We start from the raw sequence: 14162 nt of genomic DNA on the forward strand, positions 1-14162 counted from the left end.
CGTCTGCGGCATCCCATGTAATAAAGCCCTGTCACTTCCGTTTCCAATTACTCTGCTTCGATCTTAGTTTTGCTCTTCTGGGGCTTTGGGTTTTGGGTGCTCTGCCTGTGTCCTTGGTTCATCTCTGTTCATTCTGAGTTCTTCCCTTGAAGTATACTCACCTGGCACCACTTCTTGAGGATAAGACTGCTGTCTTCAGGGGCGCCTGGGTGGCTCAGTCGTTAAGCGTCTGCCTTCAGCTCAGGTCATGATCCCAGGGTCCTGGGATCGAGCCCCGCATCGGGCTCCCTGCTCAGCGGGAAGCCTGCTTCTCCCTCTCCCACTCCCCCTGCTTGTGTTCCCTCTCTCGCTGTGTCTCTCTCTGTCAAATAAATAAAATCTTTAAAAAAAAAAAAAAAGTGCTGTCTTCATACCGTTGGAGGCTGGCCCTGTTGAACCCCAGTATGGCTGAGGTGCCCACACTAACACCCCTGACACAGGGGTGCCCCAGGTCAGCCTGCTCCTTCCTCCCATCTCCTCCAAGGTTTGTTGGATTCCAATCTTCGGCTACAGAAAATGATTTTCTCTAGTTCCAGTGCTATGACTTATGATAGAATCCATTTTCCTAAACTTGATATAGGGTTACTTCCACCAGAAGCAGAGTATTCTCTTAGGGTCTCCAAAGAGGCCACCCTGCCTGAATTCCCAGCCACCTCACCATGGGTTTGGAGGGAAGGGGCAATTTGATCTTTTTGCTTCAAGAAGCACGGCTTATAGGCGCTTGGGCGGCCCAGTTGGTTAGGTGTCCGACTCTTGATTTCGGCTCAGGTCATGATCTCAGGGTCCTGGGATCAGGCCCTGCAAGTGGGCTCCCCACTCAGCGGGGAGACTGCTTCTCTTCCTCTCCCTCTGTACCCCCCCCAACTTGTGCTCACATGTGTGCACTCACGCTCTCTCACAAATAAACAAATAAAATCTTAAAAAAAATTTTTTTTTAAAGCACTGCTTATACTTTTTGTCCTTCACCATTTCCTGTGCACTGAACCCCTTGGTATGACGGGAGTTTGGTGGGTGTGGGGGGCAGACCAAAGGCACAGAGGTAATTGAGGAAGCCAGACTCTGTTCTCTTCCGCACAGGTGTCTGTGCGTCAGTCATTCCAAAGCCCTGCTTTCATTCACCGTGACGCCTTTATTGCCAGTCCCTGCTCATTGCTGCTCCCAAGTCACATGAAAGTCTTTGAGCCATGGGTCCCCGATCTGGGAGAACGGTCTCCTGTCTGCACTCCAGTTTCATTCTCCTTGTCCTCTGGCTGCAAGTCTTGACCGGATGAAGCCATGACTCAGACTGAGACCCCCGGTGGTCTTTTAGCAGGGTCCATCTCTTGTTTCTAACTGTCCCACCTGGGTTCTGTGGCTGTCATGCCCACCTACCTGTGCAGTTTCTGCCTTGATGACACGCTGTCCCCCAGCCCGGGGCTACGTCAGCGGTGGGCCCTGATGCCTTGGCCCCTCTCTTGGGATCCTGAGGTCCACTCTGGCCACCCTGGCAGAGTAGCGGGCTTGGCAACTGGGAATGTGACCCCCACTCCCTGGGCCCGGGAAGGTACCCAGAGTAGCCCCTTGGTCATGGGTGGCGGACTTCTGATTGGTTTAGTTTTGCTCCTCTCCTACCCCTCCTCCCCTTGGCTCTAGGAGGTAGTAATTTTTAAGGTGACTTGGCTCTCTGAGCTCTTCTTTACCGTGGTGTTCATAGAGCTCATTCAGCAGACAGGCGGCCCCTTGAGTGCTTCTGAAAGTAGAGCTGAAATGCAGACCTCATGGGTCTTCTACACAAGGTCAAAGTCCTGCACTTAGAGGGGAGGAAGCCAGCTGGGGATTATAAATCCTCCTGGACCAAGGAAGAGGATCAAGGAAGGACATGAGGGGCCATTCCAAAGGCAGGACTTGTAACCTAGCATGGCACCTTATTCGTCTGAACTGCTACTACGTACAGGTTTAAGTTTTTTTTTTTTTCATTGTGAAGATGAGTCTTTACCTCTTAAACTATTAGTTGTCATGCCCTGGCTGGTGCTATTAATGTAAAATTGAGACTGGAGGCCATAAATTTGAAGATGAAGATGATAAACTGCCGCCAACAAACTTTTCCCTTCCAATAAAATGTTTTTTTTTTAAAAAGAAGACTCTCCATGTCAGATTCGTTTGTCTGAGATTTGTCTCTGAAGGTATCCCAGAGTCCCCCATGGAAGCTGGCTTGGGGAGCCAGAGGATGGACAGAATAGGTCAGCTTGGGTTGGGACTGGCCTGTGCCTGCATCCCAGTGCACGTACCACATGAGGGCATGTGTCTGGTCTGAAAATCCTTTTTCGTCCATCAGCACACTGACCCCCTTTCCAAGTTTCATTGTCCTGTTGTTTTGACTATAAAAGTGTCACCTGTTACAAAACCAGTTTCTATGATCTAGAACAGCACTCTCAAACTTGTGTGTGCATCAGCATCCTCTGACCCCACCTCTGCAGTGTCTGATTCAGAGGCTCTGGGGTGGGGCCTGAGAATTTGCATTTCCAGCAAGTTGCCAGATGCTGCTGCTGCTGATCTGGTAACCACCCTTGGAGAACCACTGATCTAGAAGGTATAAGGAAATGAGCATCATCTTCAGTACTACCAGTGGGAGCCATTGTTAACCCTCTAGAGTGTAAGGAATGTATAATTATGTATATGGACATACTCTTTTCTTTTCTTTCTTTCTTTCTTTCTTTTTTTTTCTTAAGTAGGCTCCACGCCCAGCCTGGAGCCCAACACGGTGCTTGAACTCCCAACTGGGAGATCAAGACCTGAGCCAAGATCAAGAGTCAGTTGCTCAACCAACTGAGCCACCCAGGCACCCCCAAATGGATATATTCTTAAGAGCAAAGATCGTTCTGGGCTACACATTGCTTTAAAAAATAACCTTTTTATTTTAGAAGAGTTTTAGATTTACAGACAAGTTGCAACAGTAGAACAGAGAGTTTCCATATATCCTGCACCCACTTTCTCTAATTGTTAATATCTTACTTATTAAGGTACATTTGTCACAACTCAGGAACCCACACTGGTATATTATATGAATGAAACTGTACACTATTACTACTTTTAATGAAAATGTGTATTTTCGTAAGAAGGTTCAAATATCAGAACTGCACAGTGACAGAAGTGAAAGACCTCTTCCCCTCCTGCCCCACTCCTTCTGTATTTCAGAGTATTTTTCTAGATGCTTGTATGCATGTAATTACACACACATACATATGCATACATGCACATATCTTATTCCAGGACATGCTTTTTCATTTAAAAATGATGTCTTGAAAGTTTTCCTATATCAGTGTATTTAGATCTGCCCCACTGTGTTTTAATGGATAGCACACATGGTTTTGTACCCTTTTAAAATTTAATAGTATCTTACCAGTTTCCAGATTTTAAATCTAGTAGATTAAAGGTGAAGTCTGGCATACCTCCCTTTTATCTTCCGTTTGAGGTTAGAGATGATTTGCCCGCCTTTGTGGAGGACTTAGCATGTTCCAGGCGCTGGCGTGCATTTAGCACTTATTATCTGACACAGTTATCAAAACAACCTTATGAAACAGGTATTCTTATTATCCCTGTTAACAGTTGTGGAAGCTGAGGGTCAGCTAGGTTAAGCGAGCAAAACCCCTTTGATGACTTCCTAGCTGAAGCAGGCTCTCTGCGGTTCTGGGTGCCATGAGACACGCAGCTCAGTGTGAACATTGCTTGTTTGTTCAGCTCTCCTAGGTGCCATACCCAGTGCTAGAATATGAAGGTGAAGGATGCCCTTAAGGAACTCAGTCTGGATGGGGAGACATGCATTTAAACAAATAAGTATATGGTAAGTATTACACTGGAGGTTTTAAGTTACTGGTGGGTTTTTGATGCCTTAAAAAAAAAAAAATGCACTGGAGGAGGGGATGTGTGCCTGGAACTCTTGCAGTGCAGATGGAAATAGAACATCAGACTTGGCAATCGGACCTGAGTTCACATTCTGTGTCTTACGTGTTAGCCGAGTGACCCTCTAACCTCTCTGAGTTTTCGTTATGAGTATCTTAAAAAAATCCTTTTTATGGCTGTTGTTAAGATTAAACAAGTATACATTAAGAACTGCTATTTTTATGCTTCACAAATGCATAAATATATATGAAGTATTTTACATATTTAATGAGCTTGATAAATACAAATGTGGTCATGCCCGCCCCATGGGTTGCTGGGTGGAAGCTTGCCTTTCAAAATCCTTGGACAGTTCCAGGTAGAAATGAGGAAGGAACCAAAGCTCACAGTCTTCTTTATCTTTTATCTTTGAAGACCAAATCCTGAAGTCCTCCTGGAGCCCCTCAGGCCCCCATCTTTGCCTCTCACTCAGAGCATTCTCTTGATGGGCTTCACTCTTGGCACTTAACCCTCCCTACCGTCTACATTTAATTCTGTTCACACCTTCTGTCCTCTGTGTAGCTACAGTCTCTCTGGAGGGCAGAATCTGTGCTTTTCATCCTTGTGTCCCCTGCGGTTTAATGGAAACACATTAAATATGAGTTGCAGAACCAGATGCTAGAGAAGGGACTCGCGTCCTACTTGCCAAGACGGGCCGAGCTTGAACATTATGGTTTTGGAAGAGCTTTTCGCCTCTCCCAACCATCCCCCCCGCCCCCAGCATTTTTAAAACATTAGCCTTTTACACCCAAACTTGCGTTTTTAACAGAGAAGGGTCACTGAACATTTTGTTCAACAAGATTTTTAATGAGTTGTATCGTGATATATGAGTAGTCTGCGTTATGAATTAACTTAAATCTTCTGCTCTTTCACTGGGAGGAAAGATTTATGTTGATATTTTCCCCCCACTTAGAAAAGCAGAACAAAACCTCAGCAGGCCTGCATCTTGTGTAGCCAGAACAATTCTGACCAGGCTGCCACAGGTTGGATAAAATGCTATTTGCTCTTTTCCTTCCCTACTTATGCTTGGGGGTGGAGAGCATTCTGGCAAGGATTCTGGGCCAGTGAAGCTGGAATGATATCGTAAAGAAGTTTTGGTTGAAGATGAGACTGAGTTAAAGGGAAGACCCGTTTCTCTGCTGTGTAATGACTTGGAGAAGTTTCTACGTTTGTCCTGGGGGATTGGTAGTTAAAGCATGTTCCACGTCAACCTGAACTGTCTAAATAGTAATCTGGAGAAGACGTAGGGCAATGTTACTTTTTTTTCTTCCTTTCCCTGGAAAATCAGCTGAATGCCACACATTGGTCAGAAAGTAGGCTTGACCTATCGAGTATGTGAAATACCACTCTCTTAGATCCAAAGAGTAGGGTTCCCATTTCTGAGGGGCAGTAACAGCCACACTAGGTCTCTGCCTGCCTTTCTCCTTTCCTTTCCTTTTTTTCTTTCTTGTCTTTTTCTCTATTTCTTTCCTTCCTTCCTTCCTTCCTTTCCTTTTTTCTTTTCTTTCTCTTTCCTTCCTTCCTCCCTTCCTTCCTTCCTTCCTTTCTTCTCCCTCTCTCTTTCTTTCTTTAGTTTGCTCCCCCTAAGAGAGCCAACTATTCAGAAAACTTAATCATAGGTTCTTCTTCCATTCAGACTTAATCTGGTCATTCAGAAGCCCTTGCCCTCCCCTTCAGAGGCTGCCAGCCCCTGACCTGGGGCCATGGAGGCCTTCCTCTTGGCCTTCGGCCTTCAGATTCTGAGGGCTCAGAGGGCAGGAGCAAGTCTGATTCAATGGGAAGGGGGTTGGGTTGGGTCTCTTAAACTTAATCTCTAGTTGTGAACTGGAAAGGAGACCGTCCAGCAGTGACTTCACTCCTCCGTAATTTACCATTGCAGCCAGAAGCTTCTAATGGTTTCAGCCGAAAAAAAAAATTATAAAGATGGTATACAACAGAAATTTATTTCACGGAGGTTGTTCATTTTATGGACAGTTGTTCCTTTCTGGGCAGTTGAATCACCCTCATGAATTTTTTTTACCTCCTTTTTTTTTTTTTGTCTTCAATTCTCTCACGTGTTTTAGTGATAGAAGCGGAAGGGCCTTAGGAAGTCTGTCTTCAAGTAAATAAGTGCGTACATCTGTCCTCGCGCTTCTGTTTTTCTCTGACACTAACAGAACAAGGAGAAGTAGGGTTCTCAGAAATCTTGTCACTGCAAAAAAGCTTAGTTTGAGGTGGTGGCGGTGGGATGAGGAGAGCCCAGCAGGCGGCTTCGGTGTACTCACTCGTCTGTTAGCTGTGGGGCAATAACGTGTGGAGGAGTGCAAGTTTATATTTTATTGATTTGAATTCAGGAGGGTTTTTAATTTTTATTTTTTTAATTTCATGTTTACTCTTTCCCCTTGGCTGTGGACACGTGCAGAGAAAGTCTTGGCTTATCGAGAGTGCCATTTAAATCTTGTTTGATTTTTGGTTTTCATCTGCACATTTTCTAGCTGCAAAATACGGTGAAGACAGATCCATTGAGAAAAACAGATTGCGCAAGTCCCGTTTCAGCTTTGCCTCTCCCATGAGATACGGTTCTGCAACACAGCTTCGTGCCTGAGCCTTTTGTGTGTGCACATCAAGCCCCACAGAACCTCTCACCTGTTTCAGGAAATCATTTTGAGCGAACCGTACCTTCTTTGAGGGCCTGAGCACTTTCTCACCAGAGCTATGTGATACAGAGAGAGTGAGCCAGGGAGGAAATACAGGTGTGTCCACCTGCTTGGGGGCCTGACTCCTGTGAAGACCCACAGAAACCGACAGACAGATGGCTCTTCTTTGGAAGAGAAGAGAGACCCAGCGCTTTGATGGAGCGTGCCAAGCCATCTGGTAGCAGCCCGAACCTTGGTGAGGAATGAAGACCAAGCTGTTAGCCCCTCTACTTCCTGTCCCTAGGCCTTTATGGTTGTCGCCCAGCAGAGGAAGGAGCCTTGGCCTGTGAGTTGGGAGACAGGGCTCTAGATAAGCTAGGACAGGCGGGAGACAGGGCTCTAGATAAGCTAGGTGACCTGGGGCAAGTCTCTTAATGTCCCAAGGTCTGTCTTCAGAGTAAGGGAATGGGCCTTGATTCTCTAGCGGTCTCTTTCCCTTGAGTCCTGTATGATTCCCAGGGCCGGTGCTACACGTGGGGTTGGAGATCACAAATGCAAAAGGGACTATTTGAGATGTCCATTAGGGGCTGTGAAGTCTATTAGCTCTTGTGTCTTTCACCTGGAAAAATGAGGGCAGCTTCTACTCAAATTAAGGGGTCCCCTTGGATTCTCCTATTTAGATTCCATGGACAAGTGTGGTAGGTTCCCTCTTCTGTATGGTTGGTGTTGCCCTATTGGGAAGGAGGCATGGTAGACTAAATATTTGGAGATTTTTCTACCAAAAGATGATCATATTTGTACTGAGATGGTGCTGAAAGCTGGTCCTTGCCATTTTATTACTAACGGCTGGGTTTCTCTTTCCATAGCTGTGGGCTTTATCTGGCCATCTCTCAGGTGTGCCAAAAGATTTGACCAGCGCTTAAAAAGGCAAGTTTAGGAAATGCTATTTTCTGTATTCCTTTTCCCTCCTGTTTTTCCCCTTGTTGAACAACAGAAAACTACCAGGTTTTCTGTTCCACTGGGCAGCTGCTGCCGGTCTGATGTTTTTCTCTTCCCTTCCTCCTCCTCCTGTCCCCCCTCTCCCGGAGGCCCCCCTCCCCGCCATTCTTGCTCCGCTCGGAGGGGAGCTGTACCTTTGTGGTTCTTCTGCAGCTGCCGGACTTTGATGGGGACATGCTTGCTGCCTCTACACTTGCTTCCCGTAGCAACCGGTTCTTTGAAGATGACCTCTTGCTGTTTGCCTGTTGTCTCTCATGTTGGATTATAGATGAGAGATTTACCAGGCTGGGGGTAGGGGCCTGCTGTTAGCACATTTCTTTTAGGGTTCCCAGCATCCCTCAGCCTATGTTTTCCCTTTCCAGGATATGAGGTTGGGGGGGGTGGTTTGTATGTGAAGGGGATACTTGTGCTGAATCAAAACAGTTTTAAGTTTGTAGGATGGTGCTAGTTGTGGGATAATTTGGAAATACATGCTGAAGTGATTCCTTATTGAAGCTATTTGATTTATTTCTCCTTTTTATTCTAATGTGATTAACACACACAGGAGGGGAGAAGGACCATTTGTTCTTCTGTGTGCCCCCCAAGCGTTTGTGTGTTGGCATTAAACTTGCTTCCTGACGTAATCTTAAGATCTGGGAATTGCCAGATTACCTAAATCTCCACACATTTGCACACCACTATTTCCCCCCAAAACATCAAGTTTTCTATTTCTTTAAAGTAGCAAAATCCCCCCACAATGTGTGGCCCCTATCCAGCATGGACAGCTCCTGATGTGTTGTGCATAGCTAGCGTGTGGATTTCTGTTTCGCTCACTGCACTTGCCTTGGATGAGGTGGGGACAAGGATGGAATGACAACGCTGTGGGACAGCAAGGATTCTGAAAGAACCCTTGATCGAAACAAAAACCAGCCATTTTTTTTTAACCTATCCCAAGTGGCAAAGGCTAAAATAATATCAGCAACCTTTTTAGTAAAAAGGTACAAGAAAATAGACACTTTTATGTACTGCTGGTGGAAGGGTTATTTGTAGTCATACATGTATCAAGAGCCTTAAAATATTTGTTTAAAAAAATTTTTTTTCAAGATTTTATTTGTTTTAGAGACAGAGCATAAGCAGGAGGGGCAGAGGGAGAGGGAGAGAGAATCTCAAGCAAACTCTGTGCTGAGTGCAGAGCCTGACACAGGGCTCATTCCCACGACCCCAAGATCATGACCTGAGTCAAAACCAAGAGTCGGACGCTCAACCAACTGTGCCACCCAGGCACCCCAGAGCCTTAAAATATTTATACTCCTTGACTCAACAGTTTTTCTTCTAGGAATTTATCCTAAAAAAATAATTGGAGGTGCATATCAAGATTTATGTGTGAGCATGTTCACTAACAAGTTATTTATGATAGAAAATTGTCAACAATGAGAATATTTAACAATCAAAGGCTGACTGAGCAACAGTACTTTTGTTCATATACTTGAGTACTATGCAGACATTAAAATTGTTTGAGAGTATTTAATGTCAAGGAAAAATGCTCATAAGTGAAAGAAGCAGAATATAATGTAATATATCATATCCTAATTTTGTTTAAATAGAAAAATTACAAAAAGTTGTATGACATGCATTGAAAAAAGACTATAATGAAATCTACACCCCCCCCATTTTTTCTCTAGTAATGAGATTTTGGGGTATGTTAACTTTTCTTTTTTAAAGATTTTATTTAGTTGTCAGAGAGAGAGAGAGCACAAGCAGGGGGAGCGGCAGGCAGAGGAAGAAGCAGGCTCCCCGCTGAGCAAGGAGCCTCGTGTGGGCCTTGATCCCAGGACCCCGGGATCATGACCTGAGCTGAAGGCAGATGCTTAACTGACTGAGCCACCCAGGCGCTCCTGTGTGTGTGTGTTTAATGCTACCATCACTCTTTGGGTAGGAGAAATTGCTTTGTGGCTTTAAGAAGTTGCAGTTTTATCCAAAAGGAAGTTATATCCCTTAGCAGGAACTCAATAAAACAGTGTATCATCTTTTTGATATGATGATGCCTGACCTCAAAAGGACTTATATATATGGCCATTGGTATTTGGATCAGGGCACTCTCCCATTCGCCAGAGGTGGATGAATGGCAGTACGCTTTGGGAACCCTTCTGTTTGCTCTGTTGAAATCACTAGTTTGAGTGTTGGACCCTATCTTTATTTGGAAATGTTCATGATTTGGGAAGAATGAGAAGAGTTAGAAGATGATGGTTCTATGAGCAGGTTGTCTAAGGGTAGCAGAGTGGTGGGAGAGGATTTTGGGGACTGAGGGGTGGGTTTCATTTGTGTTTGGCAGGAGAGAGTGATGGCTGCTGAGGGTAGAAAGGTCTGTACTGTCTGTACTGTCTGCTGAGGTGAACGTGAACCATGGAGATTGATTGAGTTAGTGGATAAGTAGCAATGAAATCATGGGCTGACAAGCCTTTTGCTTCCTCAGCGCTCACTATCACCAATTACTTGGGAAACCTATAGGCTGGGCGGAAGATAAATACAGTGGTCATTTCCTGGGAAGGCTTTGAGAAGCCATTCCACAATGCTGGAATGTGGGTAAAACTAGCTTCTGTTGGGCTCATCGTGTGGGAGGGAATAGTGAAATTAGGGTTGGCTGCCTTCAGAGGGCTCGGTTTTTTTTTTTTTAACACTTTTCTATTTTGAATCCTTTAAATAGGCACATATGGGAATCCACTGGTAACTAGATAGAATTTTCTTTCAGCTGGTCCTCCGTTATCAACCGTATATTACTGAATAATATTACATTATATGGATAATACATTTTATTTATCCATTCATCAGTTGATGGACATTTGGGTTGTTTCTGCTCTGGTTATTATGAATAATGCTGCTGTTAACATTCATGTGCAAGTCTTTTTGTGGACATGTTTTCATTTCTTTTGGGGAATTGTTGGGTCATATGGTAACTCTATGTTTCACATGTTGAGGGCCTGCCAGACTGTTTTCCAAAGTAGCTGCACCATTTTACATTTTCACCAGCAGTGTATGAAGGCTCCAGTTTCTCCACATTCTCTTCAATGCTTGTTATTATCTTTGTGATTATAGCCATCCTAGTAGGTGTGAAGTGGTATCTTATTGTGTTTTTGATTTACATTTCCCTGATGGCTAATGATGTTGAACACCTTTCCATGTGCTTATTGGGCATTCGTATATCTTTGGAGAAATGTCTACTTAGATTCTTTATCCATTTAGATTGAATTGTTCATCTTTTTATTGTTGAATTGTAAGAATCCTCATGCTCTTAAAGTATTAAGGACCACAAAGAGATTTTTTTTAAAGGTTTGTTAAAGGTTTTATTTATTTATTTGAGAGAGGGCGAGAGAGAGAGCACAAGCAGGGCGCTGAAGGCCAGAGGGAGAAGAAGCAGGCTCCTCGATGAGTAGGGAGCCTGATGCAGGACTCGATCCCAGGACTGGGAGATCACGACCTGGGCCGAAGGCAGATGCTTAACCAACTGAGCCACCTAGGCGCCCAGGACCACAAAGAGATTTTCTTTATGTGGGTTATATCTATTGATATTTGCCATGAAATGATAACAAAAACTTCAAAAATACTTACTTTTTATGGGGTGCCTAGGTGACTCAGTCGGTTGAGTGGATGACTCTTGGTTTCAGCTCAGGTCGTGATCTCGGGGTCCTGGGATCTAGCATTATGTTGGGCTCTGCACTCTGTGGAGAGTCTGCTTGTGGATTCTCTCGCTCCCTCTGCCCCTTCCCCACTCGTGTTTTCTCCCTCTCTCTCTCTAAAACAAGTAAATAAATCTTTAAAGATATTTAATTTTTAAATTAATTTTTATGATTTTTGGAAAGATTTATTTACTTTTGAGAGAAAGAGAGCTTGAAAGCATGAGAGTGGGGGGAGTGGCAGAGGGAGAGAGTCCTCAAGCGGACTCCCCGCTGAGCACCAAGCCTGACCCAGGGCTGGATCTCATGACCCGTGAGATCATGACCTGAGCTAAAACCAGGAGTCAGATGCTTAACTGACCAAGCCACCTAGGTGCCCCAACTTTTGAATTAATTTTTAAAAAGAATAAATGTATTACATATTAATTAAGATGTGTATGCACAACAGTCCTGTTTTGGGTGGTATGTTGAAAAGAGTGGCCTCACTTTATAATTTTATAAATCTCTTTAATGTCGGACTTAATAGAAGACAGTTGGATTCTCAGATCTACTTCTGCACCCAGTCTGTTGTGATATGCTTTGGTTGAAGTATATGAAGAAAATCTGTCCTTGCACAGATATGTAGTTAAAAAAGGGAGGAGTATTTTATTAACTTCTTAAGATAATTTTGGATATTCTTTGATACTATATCAAAACTTGACAGGAGGTACTTTCTTAAAGGTTAGTTGCTTAAAGAACTGAGTTACCTTAGTTCTTTAAGGTTAGTAACCTTAAAGGTTAGTCCTTTCCCACCACTCTGATACCCTTAGACAACCTGCTCATAGAACCATCATCATCTTCTAACTCTTCTCATTCTTCCCAAATCATGAACATTTCCAAATAAAGATAGGGTCCAACACTCAAACTAGTGATTTCAACATAGCAAACCAACAGAAGCTAACTTTCTTAAAAGTTAGTCAGTGTGGAACCTGAAACTGTATCAGTGAACTCTTCTTATTCTTTTACATTGAAATCCACTGGTCCCTCTTGAACTTTTTTTTTTTAAAGATTTTATTTATCTATTTGACAGAGAGAGAAAGATCACAAGTAGGCAGGCAGACAGGCAGTCAGAGGGAAAGGGAGAAGCAGGCTCCCCACTGAGCAAGGAGCCCGATGTGGGACACAATCCTAGGACCCTGGGATCATGACCTGGGCCGAAGACAGACGCTTAACCGACTGAGCCACCCAGGCGCCCCTCTCTTGGACTTTAAAGATTTTACTTATTTATTTGACAGAGAGAGAGAGACAGCGAGAGAGGGAACACAAGCAGGGGGACTGGGAGAGGGAGAAGCAGGCTTCCCGCCGAGCAGGGAGCCCGATGTGGGACTCGATCCCAGGACCCTGGGATCATGACCTGAGCCGAAGGCAGACGCTTAACGACTGAGCCACCCAGGTGCCCCTCCTCTCTTGCACTTTAAATGGACTTTACTAATGAAGTGATTTTGTATTATTGGTCATTGGTCATTTGGGAGATACTGATTCACTGAGTCCTGTAGCTCTTCCATATGCTGACATATTTCATTATGCAGTATTAAAAAATTGCATTTGCTAATATCTCACCTATCTCGCTAGGGAGTCTTTAAGTATTGGAATTCTTTCAAGCTCATGGTGATAGATACAAATTTCTCAAAATCCTAATTTTGCTTGAAAGTTCAAATTTTATCATTATCAGCAAATACTACGAGTTGTTTTCCTTGAAACGACAGACTTACTCATTTTTGAGAAAATGTCTGCCCTGTACTCATCTATATAACCATACTTTTTCAGTTGTCTTTTAAGTAAAAGTGCTGTTCTAATAAAAAATGGCTAGTTTAGCTTGCAACTCACGATCACAGGAGTAATTTTTCTTGAGACAGCCATTGTTAACTTTGCTATACAGCAGAAGTGCTTTATGCCTGTTTCCCATTTTGCACCAGAATATTAAAAAGCATGTACTTAGGAGTTGAGAGCTAATAAAAATTAATAATTATTAATTAATTCATCAGTGTTCTTCAACATTTGTAAGGAAACTTTTTTTTTTTTAATTACAAGTATACAATAATCAAGAGTGCGTTTTGGTACCACCGCTTTGATTCATGCAACAGCTCTTCCCACATGGCTTTCACACCATCAGGGCAAATGTCGGCACAACTTTAAAAGGCAGATAATGTCCTAGTATCTTTTTTTTTAAGATGTATTTATTTATTTTAGAGAGCGTGTAAGCGGGCAGAGGGAGAGGGAGAGAGAATCTCAAGCAAACTCTCCACTGAGCGTGGAGTCCGACACAGGGCTTGATCTCCCGACCCTGAAATCATGACCTGAGCCAAAATCAAGAGTTGGATGCTTAACCTACTGTGCCACCCAGGTGCCCCAGTGTCTTAGTATTATTACAAAAATAGTTTTGCTCCTCATAAGGTCTCTGAAAAGGTTTAAAGATCTCCCCAGGGGCTTGCAGACTGGACTTTGAGTACCCCTGGCCTCGATGGCATTTAATGGAAATTGGGATGAAATAGTTTTACAGGCGCTTGCCTCTCTATTATCTGAGAACGTTAGCATAGACCTGCATTGTGATGGCGGCAATATATATATTTTGAGTATTATACACCTGTGATTGCATCATGTCCCCCCCAGCCTTCAACAATATTCAGAATCACTAAGCCATTACCGTTGAAGCTCCTTTGAAAATAAAATGCTTCCCCCATTTTCTTCTTCCCTTTCTTTTTTTGCCCTTCATCACCCACCTTTGCCAAATGTGGTGTTCCTTATTTCATGCTTTGAGTTTGAAAAGCCAGTGACTCATGAGGGCCCTTCTCTATGTGTTTGTTTCTCAGGACGCTCCTCACTCTGAAAACCCTGGCCTGGTGTCTGGTTCAGGCCCAGGCCAGTGGCAGGCAATGACCTGATCTTTGCCATGTAAATCCTCACC

General features: G+C 43.8%; 1 protein-coding gene across 2 annotated transcripts in view; it reads left to right on the forward strand.

The window, feature by feature from the left end:
- ZNRF3 (zinc and ring finger 3) overlaps positions 1 to 14162 on the forward strand; it is a 153097-nt gene that overhangs the window by 44550 nt on the left and 94385 nt on the right. Inside the window, exon 1 of one of the 2 annotated variants that reach the window (XM_035017282.1) lies at positions 384 to 3859. The exons of the other annotated variant lie outside the window; for it this stretch is intronic. Within the exon in view, the coding sequence (XP_034873173.1) occupies positions 3857 to 3859 (3 nt within the window). The 5' untranslated portion in view covers positions 384 to 3856. Of the gene's footprint in view, positions 1 to 383; positions 3860 to 14162 lie in introns of those variants that run through there. 2 annotated transcript variants of the gene reach the window in all.

The sequence above is a fragment of the Mirounga leonina genome, unplaced genomic scaffold (genome assembly GCF_011800145.1).
Source record: "Mirounga leonina isolate KUSES-001 unplaced genomic scaffold, KU_Mleo_1.0 Mir_171, whole genome shotgun sequence".
NCBI lineage: Eukaryota > Metazoa > Chordata > Mammalia > Carnivora > Phocidae > Mirounga > Mirounga leonina.